General features: G+C 35.8%; 1 protein-coding gene across 1 annotated transcript in view; it reads left to right on the forward strand.

Moving 5' to 3' along the window:
- The window catches only part of HAPLN1 (hyaluronan and proteoglycan link protein 1), a 66542-nt gene extending 46551 nt beyond the window's left edge, over positions 1 to 19991 (forward strand). Inside the window, exons 2-5 of the mRNA XM_058171761.1 lie at positions 5039 to 5163; positions 12285 to 12653; positions 14500 to 14802; positions 17628 to 19991. Coding sequence (XP_058027744.1) covers positions 5064 to 5163; positions 12285 to 12653; positions 14500 to 14802; positions 17628 to 17917 — 1062 coding nt within the window. The 5' untranslated portion in view covers positions 5039 to 5063 and the 3' untranslated portion in view covers positions 17918 to 19991. The remainder of the gene's footprint in view (positions 1 to 5038; positions 5164 to 12284; positions 12654 to 14499; positions 14803 to 17627) is intronic.
- Positions 19992 to 20788: the final 797 nt, after the last annotated feature.

A 20788-nucleotide genomic window follows, 5' to 3' on the forward strand; every position in this document is an offset into this window, starting at 1 on the left:
ATTTCTGATTAGGGACAAGGTTAGCCAGTTGTTGCCACCTGCTTGGTGTTGTATACCGTACAAATGTTAAAGTAGAATTTTTTTGAAAAAAATGATAAAGTTCTTGCAGTTGTGAAACATTTTATTTTTGTCTCACAAATTATTTATTATCTGAGTAGTTATACTGAATATTGCTTATGAATGAATTGTTCCATGATATTTTAGTACATGAGGCAATAGGAAAGGAGGCTGATTATACAAAGACTGAAGAGTAGGAGGAGAGAATGTTAATATGCATTGGAAACATCAACTTCCATACTGGAATAAGGGAGTAAAAAATGTCAAGATGGCAGTGACTGATCTCAAAGCCCTTTGTTCATGTACAGAGGGGTTTGGCTTCACTCATATTGCCATGGTTACCACTTTGCCTTTTTGACACTCATTGATGCCAGTGATCTTAACCTCAGTAAATTGTACAGCCGCATCTTTAGCTGAAACCCAGCAAGAGCCGAACCATGTCGGGCTAACTTTTTGAAAAAGAAAATGTATTAATCTATCAGAAAAACTTGTAGTAAGTACTTTCAAATATATTTCATAGTGTCTCTTTGTTAACCATGCAGCCTATGTTCTATGGACAAGCCCCCTACTCTTTTATCCTTCCAGAGACCATTCAAGACCTGGCTTTTTCCACAAATGTGGAGAATGGAAATTGGAATGGGGCAAGGTCCAGAAAGTATGGTTGATAATACCAGTTGTTTTCTATTTTTAATTTAATGTTGATAGTTTTATATCGTTTTATTGCTTGTAAGCAATGAAACAGAGTTGGTTTTAAAATGGCTGTACAAGTTTTAAATAAATAAATTTGGAGTGCACTAGCAATATCATGGTTGCATTTGTACACATTAACTGATCATTGGAAATCACCAGCTAGCAATAAATCTACTTGTAGAACTGTTTTTTCAGTTGAAAAACATTTTTTTTCCTTGTAGCAATTTATAGTAGAACCTCTGGTCATGACCATAAAACAAACTGATCCAATTTGGTCACAAACCGATCCAAACGTGACCCAAACCTAATTTTGGAAATTTGGCGCTTACAAAAAAATTGGCCACAGGAATTTTTGTGGCCACGGGGGAAAAAATTGTGAATTTTTTTGGTCGTGGCCAGAAGCATTCGTGACCAGAGGTTCTACTGTATTTAGAAAGAGAAAACTATGAGTCATTCTTGCCACTGATTTTAGAAAGCAAGCTATGTGATAGAGTACATTTACCATTGATTTTAGAAAGCAAGGAATGGCAAATATAAAGAAATAAATGGTTTTGTACATCTCTACATACTCAGTTCAAGTTCTAGTAAACAAGAAGAAATCTATTCAAATCAGTAAGTTCTATTAGATTCACAGACTTACTTTTTTATGATGTTCCAGAAGTTCATGTATACTCTTGGCACAAAAACCTGCGACTATAATGGAAACTGAGAAGTCTTTTAAATATTGTGTCTGTTGGCAAAGTGCAACCAATTACACTAATGTACGAATTCTGAAAACAAGCTTCTCTTGAAGGGGACAGTGAATCAGAACTCTAACAAAGGGGTACTTTGAAGTGTGCCACAACATGTTCTCCAGTTCTGTTTCAATTCTCCAGGCTTACAATCAGTTGAAAATGGGGAATAATAAATATGAACTGTGCTATCTAAAACAAACTAGTATTAATCTTATCTTGAAACATCTCTTTTTTTTAAAGGCAAGTGTCAGGGTTCCAGGGTTGTGTTGTTCAATGAATGTGTTATGGGTTTTTATATAACAAGAATATTATGATCCCTAAATGAAACCAAAATAAAGCTTATGGGGTTTTTTCCCCTGCAATGATAAGTGCACACACCCATTTGGATGCTCCAACTTCAGAGTTCAAGCAAGACTTGACTCCTAAAGGCTTATCCAGATTATCAGATTTCCTTGTCTCAGAAAGTTTGGAAGGCAAAAGTGGAAAACATTGCCCTGTTTTAGTTCCCTGGGGACATGTTTTTATGCTTCACTTCTGAAGTAAACTTTTCCATATTCTGTTGCCTCAAGCATTGCTGGTGTTTGAAGAAAATACTTGACCTTGATGTAGGCTAATCTGAGCAGTTTTAATGGCTATTATGCAGAATCAGGAACATCTCTGCAAATGAAGCAATATTTCCCATACTCTGTAATATTTTTCCTATGAATGCTGTAACATCTCAATGTGTAGAATACTTGTCTTGTAATCAGAATCTGGTTAGTTCAAAACCCAGCAGACTTTTTGGCACTATTTTTTTTCCCCTTGAGCTTTCTACTTTCCCCATTAGTGCAGTTTTCATCACTTTTTTCAGTCATCTAATACAGAAAGATACCTATGAACAACTATAGGTTATTCAGGCTATTTGGAAGCTAAGGATGAATGACTGAAAAAATGATGAAACAATGTGGAAATTATAAAAGCAAAAAAAAAACACCATAATTTTTAAAAGCTCAAATAAATACTCTCTTCTGCTGTCCTCAATTTTAAATGTATTAAATATTTCCAGCTTCTGTACATTAGAATCAGGGGTTTCCAACCTTGGTCCCTTTAAAACTTGTGGACTTCAACTCTCAGCAAAGCTGGCTGAGGAACTCTGGGATTTGAAGTCCACAAGTCTTAAAGGGACCAAGGTTGGAGACCCCTGCATTAGAAGGCAATGTTCATGGAAGATCACAATGTGTTGTGACAGCAAGGCTTGTTTTACTGTGGTTTGCATAGTAAACTACATGTTGATGACTAAGGACCAGCTACATTCATGAAACGTGTTAAACTATTAAGCCATTATTACTCATTACACAATATATTCAGCCACAAATAAGCAAACTAAGTCTGTGTGGATCAGATTAATATTGTTCAAAAAGAATCAGTTGTGCTGGATTATCTTTTCCCAGATGAGCCTGGACTTCAACTTTCAGAATGCTTCAGTAAACACAGTGCCACTGCGGAAAATACTGACAGTTGAGGAAACATTTGGAGAATGCCAATTTGAGGAACATTGACATAGGGAATAGGGATTGATAAACGTCTCTGTACATGCCTCCATGTATGAGGATTCCCACATGCAGTTTATTCTATGCCTGACTGATAAATACATAATAGCTTTGCTCAAGATAAATAGTCTTAGAAAGGGGCTTATGGAATAAACTATTTGATCTCCATTTTTTCTCAAGGCATTGTAGATAAGTGTATTTAGTGAATAGACATCTAATGTTTTAGTTCCACACTAGATGAATTTGATTTTGAACTCTCTCACCCTAATCTTGAGAGCCAGTTTGATGTAGTGGTTAAGATACCAGGCTAAAAACTGCCTGGTTCTAGGGGGACCATGAGTTCTAGTCCTCCCATTGACATAACCAGCTGGGTTCCTCTCTCTTGGCCCTAAGAAGGTGACAATGTCAAACCACTTCCAAAATCTTGCCATGAAGACTGCAGGGATTTCTCCAGGCAGTTGCCAAAAGTCAACAAGATATGAAGGAATACATATACACACAGAGAAATACACAGGAAAACAAAACTTCCTGACCTTCTATAATTTCATTCTGAGAGGAAATGGTATTCCTCACAATGTCAGTCAACTCAGTCTTATTGTGAGATATTTCTCACAATGTTAACTCAGTGACTTAGCTCAGTGCCAGAGGTCATGATGTCCTCTTGCAACTACTTTTATACCACCATTCTGTGCAAAAAGCAAGTCATGGATTCAGCTGGAAAAAAAAAATCTCTGGGTAGAATACTTACGGGACCGCCTACTGTTACCATATGCCTCCCACCGACCCGTACGCTCTCACAGAGAGGGACTTCTCAGTGTGCCGTCCGCCAAGCAATGTCGGCTGGCGGCCCCCAGGGAAGGTCCTTCTCTGTGGGGGCTCCCACACTCTGGAACGAACTTCCCCCGGGTTTACGCCAAATACCTGACCTTCGGACCTTTCGCCGCGAACTGAAGACACATCTTTTTATTCGCGCGGGGCTGGCTTAAATTTTATGGATTTTATAGTTTTTATTATTAATTTTAAACGGGGTTTTAATTTCTATATATTTTAAATTTTTAGGCAAATTATAATAAGTTTTTTAATCTTGCATTTTATAGAATATTGTCTTGTCTGTTTTTTATTTGCCTGTACACCGCCCTGAGTCCTTCGGGAGAAGGGCGGTATAAAAATCAAATAAATGAAATGAAAATGAAATGAATACACATCCAGAAAATGTTTCTGATTGAAAAGAAAATGCCAGACTGAATTTTCTGCTGAATAAATCTTGAATTATATCCCTTCCTATGGATCCCAGGCCTTCGCTTTCTTAATTGTTCCTCTGCAGAGTATTATCCTGCAGCTCTCGGCAGCTCTGCTGACTGCAGGGACCCTAACTGACACAATAATTTCATGCGTCAGCTTGCTAAATAGAAATGAATACAAATCAGCCAGGGCACCTGCAGTAGTGCAACCTGCAACTCTAATCTGTTTTATGTAGGTTTTCAACATTTCTCTGCAGACTAAGCTATAAAATGGTGAGTATGCCTCTGCAAGAAAGCATGCCTCTGCAGTCTGCCTCTCGGATCAGTTGAAGAACTTGCACTTGCATGCTAAATTAACTAAGGTGCAAAAACAGTCACGAGATACAAAACAGTATTTATATTCTGTGTCTAAGTTACAGTATGTTTTCATTTAATGGATACAAACAGAATAGTTCTGAATACTTAAACTGGATTCCACAACCTTTAAGGATCACAATCTTTACTTATTTTTTTATGGTTTGTAAATATCAATTACTCTCTTAATGGGCAGAGTTACCCAACAGTACATGTTATTTGGCAGTCAATTAATTGTAGAGCTAACTTCCCGACAAAGAGGCCATTCCTAATAAGATTTCTGAATTATGTGGCTGTGTGCTTGTCATTTTACAAGCACAAAACAATGAGCAACAATAAGAAAAAGGATGGAACTCAGAGAAACTATATAAAGCGTTACTATTAAGATTTCCAGATGCCAACAGCTTCTTTGCCATCTGATGTTTTTTTGCAGTGAAGAAGATTCTTGACTATAAAAGATGAAGAGTCTACTTTTTCTGGTGCTGATTTTTTTCTGCTGGGCTGAGCATCATGCTGCTAACTTCACTCTGGAGCATGATAGAATAATTCACATCCATGGTGAGTAAAAGAAATTCAATGAACAATTGTGATGCTGTAATAAAAAGGTTAATGTTTGCTACATTTACAAAACTGATTAGCTAACTTTGCTGCAGGGTTACATTTTTTTATACTGCAATGCTTTTTAGGTTAGAACTGCAGCCTGCAGTTCAGCGTACCACATTTTTGTGATTTTTGCTGAAGAAGCAATGGTTACTAAAATCAAAATGCATGCATGTTAAACACAGCAAGTAAGCAATTAGGCTCTCTGATAGATATCTGCCTACTCTATAATAAATAAGATCTAAAGCCCATCATAAGTAAACATCCATAGCACAGAAATATGGTAATGATGGATTATTAAAACACAGTAATGCAAAAAAAGAGATCAGCAGCAATTTAGACAACATAAAAAGTAGCTTACCTCCCCAGATAGATGCCTCCCCATTGCTTTGATTCCTATGAAATGCTACCTCTTAACATATTTATGTACATCCATTCAAATCCTAAAGCTTATGATTGGCTGTGCAAAGCTTTGAGGCTATAGCAGAATGCAGCTGTTTTTCAGTTCTGGCTTCAGCAGCTGAGGATCATCCTGTATGAAGCAAGCCAATACATTTATTTATGCAAAAGTGACAGGCAGGATAAATGTCATGCAGTTTCTCTGCTTTGTATAGCTTACATTTTGACAATTTAAGCTATACGGCCTATGGATATGCAGAATAAACTCTGGAGATTCAAAGCAATATAGGGAATGCTGGCCTAATAATAAACGGTGTTGATATCTAGAAAGAAATGATTGAGCATCAGAACAATTTTGGGAGGATTGTAAAGGAGCAGTCATCTCCTGAAATCAGATCTAGTTTTCCAGGTCAAAAATAATAAGGTGTGAATTAAAAATGGTTCTCAATGAATAAAATTATTTCTATTTTTAGAGTTATTATCAAGCTGCTAATAACTCTTCATTGTCTACTTTACCTGGGAATGTAAAACTTTTTAGATAGCTCAATTTTGGAATTTTGCTCTAAAAATGTTTGAGTTGTTTCTCACTGTAAAAATGTAGAAATGTTATATATAATGTTCTGGAGGATCTTTGATTAAGGTTTGATTATGAATAAGCATTTAGAAGGATTTTGCATGGTAAGGGGCACCAGCAATGTAAGGGGACAAGAAAAAACGAGAAATGGCAAAGAATATACACTAAACTGAAAATGTGGCTAACCAAATACTTAAGAAAGTTGACATAGAATCAGTAAAATATGGCACCAAATACATTATAAGCCAAATACATGGCTTAAAAGTAACTGTTTTGAAGGAAGATAGATAGTGGTGATGATGATGGATAGTCTTTAAAGGAAAAAGGAAAGGCTTCCCAAAATAGTTGTAACACTTGTTTCAATTATTGTAGAGAATTCTGTTTTTAAACTGACAGCTATTGCTGGGGACACTTCAGTCTATATTTCCCACACTGAACAAAGATTACATAACCTTCAAGATGCCAGCCAACACTTTAACAGTGATGAAAAAGCCTACGCAATTTGGGTACAACTGAAAATTCATCCACTTTAGGATCAGGTACAAGATTCCCAGTTCAAATAATGTCATTTTTTTTTCAGTCATAAACATTCTGAACAGGGATTCATATATACTCTCACCATGAATAATTATTACAACACCTTCCTGAATTTGGTGACCTACAGATAGATTGAATTCAACTTTCATGGTGCAAAGGAGGTTATTTTATCACTATTTGTAGTTGTCACCCATTTTTATCTTAAATTTGTTTTTAGCCTCTTCTATTTATAGTGGCAATTAGTGATAGAATTAATTTAATTTGAATTAAGCTCATCTGAATTTTATATCACTAATTAATTAATAGGTATTGATCATAGAACATATGTGGCAATAATCTTTACAATAATAATCTATGAAAATTATTTAGGGGATTTGTTGCAGGATAAAGGCATCAAATTTTGGCATTTTTCACTCTCTTGTAACAGAATTGAACAACCCAACTGAAAGAGCCAAATCAAAATAAAATGACTCACTGGTTCCACAGTTAATACCAAAGGATTTCTACTTAAAAAACAAAATTCAGCACTTATAATCAAAGCAATGAACCTTTCCAAAAAGACATCATCACTTTTTATTCTCTTTGAATCACAAAATATTTGTACTCTGCAAAAGCCAAATAGGCAGGAATTAGAGGATTTATCATTAGCCAATTTGTAGGTTCATTAAACATGAAAAAAGGTGTATCAGTGCCATAAATTTGTACATTGCGTTTATAAAGTGATTTTTCTCAATTTGTTAAATGCAAAATTTCCATGAGTTGTTTATAGCAAATTGATCAATACTAAAAATCCTTCAGAAAAAGGAATAAAGTACAGTTTTCTTCATACATATGAGCTAAGGATATGGTTCATTGAATATGATGAGACTCATTTTCCCATGTCTTAATGAACCACAAACTGAATGTGGACTAGCAGGATGATGTAGCTGTAAAAAAGCAAAATGGAATCTTGGCTGTATTGACAGATACTGTATGTAGCATCAAAATCAAAAGAAATCATCATTTCTCAATTCTGTGTTGGTGAAAACATAACTGGAATATGCTTTCCACATTTTAGATGAACACAAGTGGTCCAGATAAAAGCAACTGAGATAATAAGAAACAATAACAGTAACAGTAACCGAGTTGGAAGGGACCTTGGAGGTCATCTGGTCCAACCTCCTGCTCAAGCAGGAGACCTATACTAGGGACCAACCTTTCTGATTGATAAGCTCAGTGTCTTAGCCACTGAGCCACCTAGCCAGGCAATATAAGTATATATTACCCAGGCCAATAAGGGTTATTGGAAATAAAGAGGAGTAGTTGAAGGTGTTAAATATGTTTTGCCTGGAGAAGAGAAAATTGCTAGATGTGAAATCTGACTTCAAGTAGCTGAGAGCCATCAAATAGATAATGGGCAGAATTATTAGAGTTGTTTCAGGAAACAGGAAATGAAAGATATGTTAAAATAATAAGAGTGTATATTGGTTGTTAATTCTTAAGTGATGTTCAACAATGGAAGAGATTACCTCTTTCACTGATAGTATTTAAACAAAGACTTATGACCTTTTTTAAAAAAAGGGCTTTAGTAGAATATTCCTGCATTGGGCATATGGTTGGACAAAATGCTTCTTAAGGATATCTTTCAAGGCCTTTCATTCTGTGATTCTATGACATATGCACAAAATATTTGTGCAGATATGCCCCAAACGTGGACATGTTTTTCCTTCCTTTTTTCACAAGATGGAACAGACCTAAATGGTTCTAGGATATGAGAATCGTATTTCTCAAGATGCATTACAACTGCAAATTAGTGGAGTGTGGGTGTACCCATAAACTCATTCATATTGTTGGAATATGCAGCAGTTATGGTGAAATGCCCTCTGAGATAGTAAGAGCACTAGGTGGCACTGTTATTTTAGAAAAGTATATAAAAATAGGGATATGAAATTATCTGTATCCAGAACAAGAAAGGTGTTTCTGATCAGGCATGGACATGCTCATTGTTCCTGTCAGAAGCGGCACCTTTTCTGGGTCCACATGGTAGTTTTGAGGTGAAAAAAAAGTAAAAACCCAGAAAAATGCATGCTTGCTTTAAGAAATTGGTACAGTAAGACTCTTGATTGTACCTCCAAAACACTTTTCCCAGATCGATCCAAACAGCTGCACTTTCCTAGAAACAGAATATGAGGAAAACTGTTTACTATAAGTACTCCTTTCCTGAATGCCAAGGAAGGAAGGAAGGAAGGAAGGAAGGAAGGAAGGAAGGAAGGAAGGAAGGAAGGAAGGAAGGAAGGAAGGAAGGAAGGAAGGAAGGAAGGAAATAATTAATGGAATATAAATAGGTCATTCACTGAAACTTTCACTAAATGTGCTTATAGTTTTACTTCAGCTTTTCTTTGCTTTACAGATCTGCAAAGTTGGTCTCAAAGTTACTTTTTTATCACTCTCCGTATTATCACAGATTTTTTTTCATATCAGTTTGTCTCTTGTATATTTGCAGAGTAGTATAACTATCTAATGATTAGATTTTAGACCATTGTGACAATCCTGAAAAGCTTTAATGTGTCAATTCTTATAATGCACTATACAAGCTAAGTTCTGGCTTAAAGTTTCTTAAAATCACATGTGGTGAATTATTTTTACTACTTACTGTACTCCCCTGGAAAGCAAAAATAATCAAGGACACATTACTACCAATTTCAGGAAACCATTCTGAACTTTTCAAATTTAATTGACAGCTATGGATCAGATTGGTTTCCTATGTTATTCTCTGTCAAAGCTCTTTTCTGGACAAGTTTTATTGTTTCTTTCGTATTGCAAAACTCCAATAATTTTCTACCTGATATACAAAAGGCAGAAATGATAATATGACTTTGATAATTTCAGGATATAATAAATTTATTGTTTTTAAATTTTAATGCATTCTGCCTTCAACATTCTAACAATAAAGAGACAGTTGTATTTCAGGCCTAGTTCAGAGTTCTTATAAAATGTTTGCGAAAATAGAATGAGGGTGATATTGCGGCTGACTGCCATGTTCAGATTTGGAATTCCAGTTTTCCCCAAGGCAGAAATGTATTATATAATACTTATGACTCAGTGAGACTCTTCGTATTTTGTGATTGTTTAAAATATAATTTGCATGCAAGCTTTCAGCACATATTGATGTGACTGAGAATCGTTGAAACTTAATTAGTGGGAAAAAATGAATCATATACTGATAAATGAAAACCAAATTAAAATGTTAAGAAAAAACAGTTTTTCAGAATATTAATTTAACAAACTATTTCTCTCCCTTTTCCTCAGTATATGGTAGTTTGGTGTAATGGTTAAGGCATCAGGCCTAGGAAACCATGAGTTGTAGCCCATCTTAAGCATGAAGCCATCTGGGTGACCTTGGGTCAGTCACTCTCTCTCTCAGCTCTAGGAAGGAGACAATAGCAAGCCAGTATTGAAAAAGCTTGCCAAGAAAAATGCAGGCAATAGCTCAGGCATCTGCCATGAGTCAACATTACCTTGCAGTCACCACACTCCCCCACCCAACAAAAAAAGGATTTCACTTCTTGGAATTGATTTCAGGTGTCATGAAAGGACAGCAAATTCTTACAAGCTATTGTAATGGTCTCAAACCATCTTCCTTTGGAAAACTATGATGTGGAAGAAGCTCTGAAGAAAACAAATGTTTTGAGTCCAAGGAGGATTGAGACTGGTATAACAGTATAGAAACTATATTGATCACATTTATGGATGGAGACAAGAGAATCAGGAGAATGCCAATCCTTTTGGACAGTCTCTGAAGGAATCAAGAGAGGACACTGCTCTATAGTCAATATGCCCAGAGACCCATACTTCTTATGGTCCCCTGGGGATCTGACCTATCTGCACTCCTTTCAGACATCCACATGAATCCAGGATGGTTATATGTTGGTACAGGATTTGGTATTATCAGTATGATGCACTTATCTATCTTGTCTCTAGGGTAATGCTAACCCCGTGCCTGGAGATTGTCAGAATCTAGACAGGAAAGAATATTTGTAAGCTACCATAACCAAAACTGACTTTCTCCATCTCACATAAAATTCAGAGTGGAACAAATCCTATATAAAAATTAAAAATTCAGCACCAGAGAATAATAAAACATGAAAACAACAAAACAGGGAAATATAGTCAAACTGAATCCTTCCAACATGAGTGGCTTTGGATTTGTGGAATCCCTCGGAAATTCTCTGACTCTCGATAGCGTTATATTCTACATGATCAGAGATAGCTACAATTTAAATATTCTCCTAAACTTACAGTTCCCACTTTGAAAAACAGATGACACTCTTGTCTACAAGGGTTTTTGCAAAGTTATACCTTAAGTGCCAGTTATAATTTTTCCTTAGCCCTATCATAGACATCCATGCTCTAGTGACTGCTATCTGGGCTACTATAATATATTACCTAGGCTAACTTTAAAGAAGATTCAGTTGGTAGAAAATGTGGAAGCCTAGGCAATGATGAATATATCTTGATATAATCAGTGACACCTGTTAATTCAGGAGCAACATTGGCAACCAGAGAGTTTGAAGATATAATTTAAGATGCTGGTTGTCACCTTAAGTTACACTCAGAAATCAATTGGTACCTATATAGCTTCAGATCTGGTTATCTGGGAGTTACTTGTCCCAGCTTCTGCCAACCTAGCAGTTCGAAAGCACATAAAAAAATGCAAGTAGAAGAATAGGAACCACCTTTGGTGGGAAGGTAACAGAGTTCCGTGCACCTTTGGTGTTTAGTCACACCGGCCACATGACCACGGAGATGTCTTCGGACAGCACTGGCTCTTCGGCTTTGAAACAGAAATGAGCACCACCCCACTAGAGTCGGGAACGATTAGTACATATTTGTGAGGGGAATCTTTACCTTTATGGCTTCAGATCTGGTTATCTGGGGGACTGCTTTGGCTCTATTTATTGACCCATCCAACCACATCAAATTAGGTTAGTTTTTTCCAAGTCCTTTCTCTATTCAGTTGTCATTGATCAGGTCTTGGAAGTAAGCATTCTCAGAAATTAGTTCTACTTTTGGGGGTTCCTTCATTATAGTGATTCATCTGCCTTTGGCTTCAGGAAGTGTTATAGACCTACATGTTCTATCTTGCACAGGAGGGTATCCTATATTTTGAAGATGTTTTTCTGCATGTGTGACATTTCTATCTATTTATCCTTACTTTTCATCATCAACATCATCACCAGCATCAACAACAACAACCCCATCTTCCTACCATTATTCCCTCAGGTGCAAGATCTGCTTTTCAGATCAATGAATGCTATCTTGCATAATAAAGTGTAGAATCTGGATCATGTCTGAATTTTGATGAAGATAGTTGGAGAAGTTTTTTTCATATATGTTCACTTTATTAACCATTTATATTCTTCATGAATGAGAGGCATGAGGGAGAGAGAGAGAAGGAGATATTGAATTATATTGTACATATCCATAGATTTTTACATGTCTAGGAATGTGACTGTTTTCATCTCTGAAACAGTTTAGTATATTTCAGCCATTCTAATCACTGTTTTCTTTTTTCCCCAACATGTTTTAGAAAATGAACCTCACCTTCTTGTGAAAGCAGAACAAACTAAAATCTTCTCAAATCGTGGTGGAAGTGTTACTCTGCCATGTAAATTTTACCGTGACAATTCATTACCTGTCTCAGGATTCCATAGAGTTCGTGTCAAGTGGACCAAACTCACTTCAGATTACCTCAAAGAAGTGGATGTCTATGTTGAAATGGGCTACCACAAAAAAAGTTATGGTAATTTCCAAGGAAGAGTATTCTTGAAGAAAAGCACTGAAAATGATGCCTCTCTGGTAATCTCAAATTTAATGCTGGAGGATTATGGGAAATACAGATGTGAAGTCATTGAAGGTTTAGAAGATGACTCAGCTGTTATAACTCTAGACTTGGACGGTAAGCTTCCTAAACAGAAATTGTTCATTAAAAATATTGCTATTACTCTTGTTCAGACAATATAGCTTTCATTTCTCAATATAACCATCTATCAGAATCCAGACAGATTATATATTTTTTCTTTAATTAATAAGAAAAATTATTGGATAACTTAAGTTTGTTAACGTACATTTTATTTCTACAGAAATTTGTTAGGAACTTTGTTTATTGCTCTCTTCAAGCTTTATAAAATAATTTAATTGAACTTAAGACTTTAGGGTAACTAGCACTATCCCTAACATCATACAGATGCTATGTGTCCATAACGTCAGGACAAACCTCATGAAGGATGACCTTGTTTGTAAGTGAAAGCCTTTATAAAATCCTGGTCTAGATTGCGTGAATATGCCCTCTGCACATGTTATTAAATCCAAAACATCTTTGCTTCAGTTCTGTATATATTGAATTCAATTTCAAAGCAACCTGACTTCTGAACAACTCTGGGCAGCTTACAAAAGAGAAAAACAACATATGTAGAAACAATCGTAACAGATCAAAAGATGTACCACTAAGAAAACAAAACCATGAAGGCTCTGTAAAACTGAAGGGAACAATCTTTTGGCCATTCTGACTTAAGGCATTTTTATACTGATGGTTCTGTCTAAACAGCCTGAATTTGATGGGAAAGCTGGAAAATTTACTTAGCCACAGAAGCTAACTATGTAGCTGTTTTAAGCATTTATATGCTACATTTATTCCATTATGTTTCTTAAATCAAGAATCTTATTTCAGAGGGGGGAAAATCAATTTTAAAAAGGAAATGGAAGTTTTACTCACATATTAGGCCAGTTTCAACAATCCTGACTGGCTGGTTTGATCTGGTGTAGTTTCCAGTCTTACTATATGGGTAGGGCCTTCTCGCTTACAACAAATATGGAAAGAAATAAAGTTTCAGTTAGAGCCAATAGCTACCACTGTATTTTGTTTGGGGAAATAGCGTTAAAGATAAATCCGAATTTAAGGCTTATTTGTAGGTTTCCCATTCCAATACACATCAAATGACAAATTTTTTGGCCGTTCATAAAGTTCATATGCCAAAATCAAACAATCTGTTTTCTTACTTGCTCTTTAAAACAAGCATGCTAATAATGAAGCAATGAACCCAAAATAATGTTTCTGATAGTGAAAACTCATATTTGAGTATTGCATAAAGAATTGGTGGTATTCCCTCAGGAAAGAGTGAGCTTCAATATATGGTCTTAAGAGAAGTAAAACAAAACTCTTAGACTAAATAGTTAGGCAGCATTCCCAAATATAAATTTAACACATTGTTGCTTTGGTGATGGTAAGATCTGCATTCTTCTTCCATCTATTCTAATCTATATTGTCATTTCTGAAATGCCTTTCAGTTGGGGAAGAACACCATTTATGTTTTTCAGTTTCCATCTATAAGCCTCATTTTCAGCACTGCTGTAATATTAACATTTTGGGGCTGATTTTGTTTTTAGACAAAAAAAATGAAAAATAAGTAAATTTGCTGCTGAATTCTAGTGTATAATCCAGAGGTGGGATTCACTTACTTTACCTACCTAAGTGAGCGCACGCACCACTTCTGCACAGATAAATGGCTTCTGCGCATGCGCAATAGTCATGCATTATATATGGGCGGGTGGGCAGAGCCTCCTGCAATCGCCACTATCAGTTCGCATGATCCGGAGAGAACTGGATGAATCCCACCACTGTTATGATCTGAACATAGTGCAAAATGAAAGCTTAAGACCTTGGGCATCCTGCCAGTGCTGGGTTGTCCTCTCTTGATTAATTAATTGATTAAGCAGCCATCTTTTCCTCTTCTGCTCTCTTATAGGCATTGTATTCCCTTATTTCCCACGACTGGGTCGCTATAATTTAAACTTCTATGAAGCTCAGCAAGCCTGCCTTGACCAGGATGCAATTATAGCTTCAGTTGACCAGTTATATGAAGCATGGAGATCAGGACTGGACTGGTGCAATGCAGGCTGGCTCAATGATGGGTCAGCGCAATATCCAATTAGAAATCCCAGAGACCCTTGTGGTGGGAAGAACACAGTGCCTGGAATCCGGAATTATGGCTTTTCAAATAAAGAACAAAACAGATACGATGTCTTTTGTTTTACCTCTCATTTTACTGGTAAGTAATTTGACTCCTTGGAAGTTCTCTGTAGTGAAGTGTAACACTCCATATTATTTTTTATTTATTTCAGAAGGAATTGTAGCTCAGGTGTTCAATGTGTTTTCCTTGCAAAAAGTCCCCAATTCAGTTTCAGTTCAAATTCAGTTCCATTCATCAATTCTTCTATTTAAAAAGATCAAGCATCAGAACATGGAAACACGACAGAGCTGTTATTGTAATAGGAGAAGAAAACCTTTTTGATCTTCTTTGGAATGGTAATGTGATAATAATTCTCTCACAAATGGCTGCTATTGTGAGATAGCTGATCACAAAACAGCCGTTTATCAAAAGGCATCCCAATAAGGTTGTTCACAGCAATGACCTGTAGCTCCCCAACATGATGGCTATGTTCTCAACTTCTCATTGTCTCTTTTCCAAGACAGGTGGGCACATTTCCATCAGTAGTGGGATTCAACTGGTGTAACAACCAGTTCACTGCGTGCACTCACACACAGAGTTCATTACAAAACACCATTAAAAGCAGTGTTAAAAGCACTAAAAACAACTGAGGCGCGGTAATCCGCTCTGACACGCCTATCAGCTGGGCTTCAAACGAACAAAATAAAGTTAGGTATAGTGCAGGGCCAGGCGGGCAGTCCCAGCTGATGCTCGGAGTGAACCAGTTTGCTCTCAGCTGATCGTCGGAGCAATCGGCTCTCCCGAACTGGACAGAATAGGCTGAATCCCACCCCTGATTTCCATACAAAGAAATGGATTGAAGCATGTCACAATTGTTATTTTTTTAAAGGATCAGAGACAGAGATCTTTTTTAAAAGAAGGGTAAAGCTAGACACTGATTCTTTGCTTCTCCCTGGTTTAGAAAGACATGTTTGCCTGAGCTCTCGCATCTGTGGCAAATTATTCAGGAGTCAGTACTATAACATCTGAAGAAAAATGAGCGATAGACCTCTTAAATACTGCAGAATTATTTTTTCCTCCCTGGTCAATTCTGTGAAGTTCACCTGTTCCACAATTTTGGTGGAAAAGAATCGCAGAATGCAGAAATTTTACTCCAATGTTATGTTTGCATAGTCCATCATTCTTGCTTGCTGGCTAACAAAATTTGCTTGATATAACTCAGAGGAGTTTGGGAACTGATACTTGATACGAAACTTCTTTATACTATACTTGAAAAATATTCTTCTATTTTTCCTAGTACAAAATTCACATGCAACAAAGTTGCTAAAAATTAATGCTAATTGAAAAATGTTGTCTCAGAATTTAAATGTAGATTAGAAATGTAAAAAATGTTACATTTTAAACAGAAAACACTGCTGACAATATTAAAACAATGTAAGAAAACAATGCCACTATCTCTGGAGAAATTAACAGAAAAACACTTATCTACACAAGAGAGAAAACAAGGAAGCTAACATGACAGACTATTCCTTTCAGCAGGAAGTTGGATAAACTCAGAACCAGGCATCTCATGTGTGTCCTAACTTGTATGTCTCTTGAGTAACAGATGTTTGGCTTGTAGCCCACACACAAAGGGATGCTCCCTTGTTCTGCGTACATATGCTCTGAGTATTCACAATAAAATTTATTTGCCTTAGAACATGGGAACAGTAAACATGACTATTCATTGGGCAATCCTGAAGAATGCATTTCCAAAACAAATAGGCTTTAAACATTGTACAAATGTTTACCTGATCAGGATCCAGCTATTTTAGTTCCATAAGTGGCTGATGGAATTGAGGCAAATAAATCTTGGGCCATTTAAGCATTTATCTGAAATTTGTGGAAAATGAATAAATACACAAAATGAGTTCCAAAGAAATGACCACTATTTATAATGAAAATTCAGTTTCTCATAAGTCCTGCTCCATCCCATATAAATAACATAGCTTGCACATCAGAGAAAAGGCTTCAAACAAGAGATAAAATTTTAATTTGCAAGGCTTTTGAATCTGCTTCCTAGGTGAAGGGAGACATGATGATTTTCTCTTGTTTTCCCCTTTCCCCCATAATCCTGTGCTGTCTTAAAGAAATGGGCCCTCTGATTCTTCAAATAGCTTTGCAAATCAGTGGAAAAATAATCAGGGATCATTGAATCAAGAAACACTTTCTTTAGATGAGACCTCAGTTATGTAGAGATCACACATGGTCTGGGTTCAAATTTTATTTTTAAAAAATTGTACCGTGCATTTGTACCTTTGGACTGAAAATATTAGCGTATACAGTATAAAATTAATTGCACTAAACATCAAGATCTAAACCAGAATTATTTAAATCAGAGATATAGGTTTCTCTCATGTGAATGACATATTCACATATTAATGACAGTGTGAAAAGCCACTTAGAAGCACCTTTAGCAGTTATGTTGCCATACAGTAGTATATATGAAGAGCCATTTCTGCTGATTTAAGTCTGTTGCAGCCGTTGTTCCTTCTATAGTATGCTGACAGTACTGTAATGGGATGATTTAGATAATTACAAGTGTTTATGTATAATTTTACATATATTTATGAAGCAAAATTCAGTTAAGTAAAGATTCAGTGATCTCTTTAACGCAATAGTTTTAAAGGATGTATCACTTCTTACCCTTCCATAAGTATATTGGAAAATTTAATCTTGTCAGTAGACAAAGTCTGCACATTTATTGAAAGAATGCAGTTTTCCCCCTATAATTTTAGGGATGTCTATAGTAACTATGGTTTTGAACTATTTTACCCACACACGCTTAATAAATACAATGGATTTTTTAGATGAATCTTTAAAATGTATTTTAATTGCATAACTTTTTTTTTCATATGTATTATAACTTTTCTGTATTCCATCAGGCCGTTTTTATTACCTAATACACCCGACCAAGCTGACCTATGATGAAGCCGTGCAAGCCTGCATCAATGATGGTGCACAGATTGCAAAAGTAGGCCAAATGTTTGCAGCCTGGAAACTCCTAGGATATGACCGCTGTGATGCCGGCTGGCTGGCTGATGGCAGTGTCCGATATCCCATCTCCAAGCCAAGAAAACGCTGTAGTCCTAATGAAGCAGCAGTACGCTTGGTGGGCTTTCCGGATAAAAAACACAAGCTATATGGGGTCTACTGCTTCAGGTCATACCAGTGAAAGGACCAAGAGCACAACATTGTCCATTCCATCAAGAACATGTGAAGATTGTTTCAATAAGAACTTATACAAATTGCCAAAACTGTGATAAATCTTTTTTTTTTTACTTACTATAAGGAGTCATTTCGTAAAAGCAACCAATTAATTTGTTCATTTTTTAAAAATCATTCAATAGATATTTTAAATTAATATAATTTAAAGAAAGCTCTAGGTGAAGAAGTTTTGGAAATGTAACTCTTTATGCTACACAGTTCCAACAAACATATTTTTCTTGAATGGGGCATGCAATAGCTTGATGATTGCTAGGACTCAGTTAAGGAATGTAAGGCTTATCAAAGGATAAAGTTTACATATTTGCATCATATTAAAAGATACCAGAGAATAATGACTGAGATCTGATGTTATGAACTGTGTTCATCTTTTATTAACTGCCATTCCATGTGGTTTTTGTGAGCAGTTTAAAAAAAGATGTCAATGCTGTTTAAAGCAACAGTATTTTATGAAGTCTTTGACATTAAAAAAACCATATTTCAAACCATGCCTTTTAGCAATCTCTGGTAAAGAATTCTGTAACATTCTATCAAGCACAGTTAAATCTTCGGAACATATTCCTGGTTTTCTTATGTATGCAGTAGAAAATGTGTGTATGAATAAGTAAAGATTGGAGCCATTTTTCTTCTTAATAGAAACTAAATATGCCTGAAATATATTGCATTACTTTGAATAGTTTTATGAACTTTTATATTACTGCAGCTGTTGTTTTAATTTTGAAATCCATTTTGCTAAGCAGCATTTAGCTTCTACTCAGGGCAGTTATCTATAAATGAACTGCTGGACAGAAACACACACATATTAAATATAGCATCTTGATTTCATTGTAGCTTTTAAGTATTATTGCCTTTATAAATGAAAATTTTAAATATTTAAAAATTTCCTGTCTTAGTTCCATATGTCCAAGGTAAACATTATTTGAATTTTGAAGCATATTCTCTGCTCTATAAATAAGAGGAAGATATTTTTTTATCCTGTTTAGGAAAAGGAGAAATATTTTAATACTGACTACTCGTGATAAAATCAAAACCATTTGCTTATTTTAATGGAGACACCAACTCCCACATTTGCATCTTATTATGCCTTGCATGGCCCATTTGCTTGTGAGCAAAGAAGATTGTATGTATGTCAAAGCTCTTGGGTTCCCCAAGAGAATATGATGAACTATATCTATATTTTAATTGAGATTATTTGTTCACTATTAGGAGTTTCAGATATTTTTCCCGATTACTTTCTATATTACCAAAATATGCTGAGTTATGTATAGGACAAATGACTTATTTACCTTCTTCAGCCTAGAGCTCCCAAATATGTGGGAGTTCATGTATTCCTGATCCTTGGGAATGATGAGTGTTTAATTCTAAAACATCAGGAATGCTCATTATATTTCTGGTGGAAAATAAAGGTAGCAAAGTATAGTAAGCACTGGATGAAACTGCTTAGAATTAATGGCTCTGATAAAACAAACATTAAACTATGACTGACTCATGTTTAATGAAAGAAATTACAGATAGTGTAGATCTTGCTATGGTTTACTTAGGTTTTATTAGTGGGATTTGTTCCAAGGATCATAAATGTCTTTATTTGGACTCAGATAATAGAATCATATTGTCAATAGTTACATGAGATTCGTATGCATTTCTGGGCCATAATTCCAGCAAGAAAAAAGAAAAAATAGATTTGTGGTTTGGTCTATGTACCACAATATTATAACTAACCAAGGGATTTTATCTTCATGGTTTTCAGAGGATTGTGCTCCAGGGGACAGCTAAAATAGCATAAAGTAGGATTAGAAAGTATTCACCTACAGTACATCAGCTAAACTTATGTATACTATGCAAAATGTTCCCATGTCAACATTCCCGAACAATCAGTTTACTGTATAAATGATATAGAAATAAAATATCTAATGCTTATGGATTGATTAAAATATGTTGCAAAAAAGAAACATTGAAATGATTGTGCAAACATGTAAATGAGTATCTGTACTTTAGAAGAATGTTCATTAAAGATGGAAAATAGATGGAGAAATTTTAAGGTGTGAATTGTTCATAAAAGTATAGTGGAATGATAGCACACTGGTTTACTTCAAACAAGATTGGCTACAAAGTTCGAGTGAAAGTTCATAATCATCTGCAAGCTTTATTGAATAAAAGAACACGAGATATATAAGACTAGATGTGTGATGCATCTGTTTGCTCTTTAGAGCAGCCAATGGCCTGATTATGGACACACTTTGCAAATGTCCAAATTTTTGTATTGCCTAATGCTTTTTCTTTTGCAGAAGAAGTGCAAATTACTACAAATTATTTGCTCTTCCAAGCTTGAGGGCCCTCAGGTGGTATTGCTCAGTTGACTGGGAAGCATCTAAAGTGGAGCTTGTGAACACTCATGCAGTTAAGCACAAAGGACAGATACATTTTTCTTATGCTTGCTGACTTCAACTATCTTAAGAGGAAATAAAAATAATGTTTATTGTTGTTGTTGTTAATTGCGAAGTCGTGTCTGACTCATTGTGACCCCATGGACAATGTTCCTCCAGGCCTTCCTATTCTCTACCATCCTCTGGAGTTCATTTAAGCTCACACCTACTGCTTCAGTGACTCCATCCAGCCACCTCGTTCTCTGTCGTCCCGTTCTTCTTTTGCCCTCAATCTTTCCCAGCATTAGGCTCTTCTCCAGTGAGTCCTTCCTTCTCATTAGGTGGCCAAAGTAAAATAATGTCTATATTTTCTATTAATTGTAATGTGATCAAGTTTAAGACAAAAGTTTCATTTCATGGCTCTTTTCTGTAGACAGCAGTATATATTTAAAAATATA

The sequence above is a fragment of the Ahaetulla prasina genome, chromosome 2, assembly GCF_028640845.1.
Source record: "Ahaetulla prasina isolate Xishuangbanna chromosome 2, ASM2864084v1, whole genome shotgun sequence".
Lineage (NCBI taxonomy): Eukaryota > Metazoa > Chordata > Lepidosauria > Squamata > Colubridae > Ahaetulla > Ahaetulla prasina.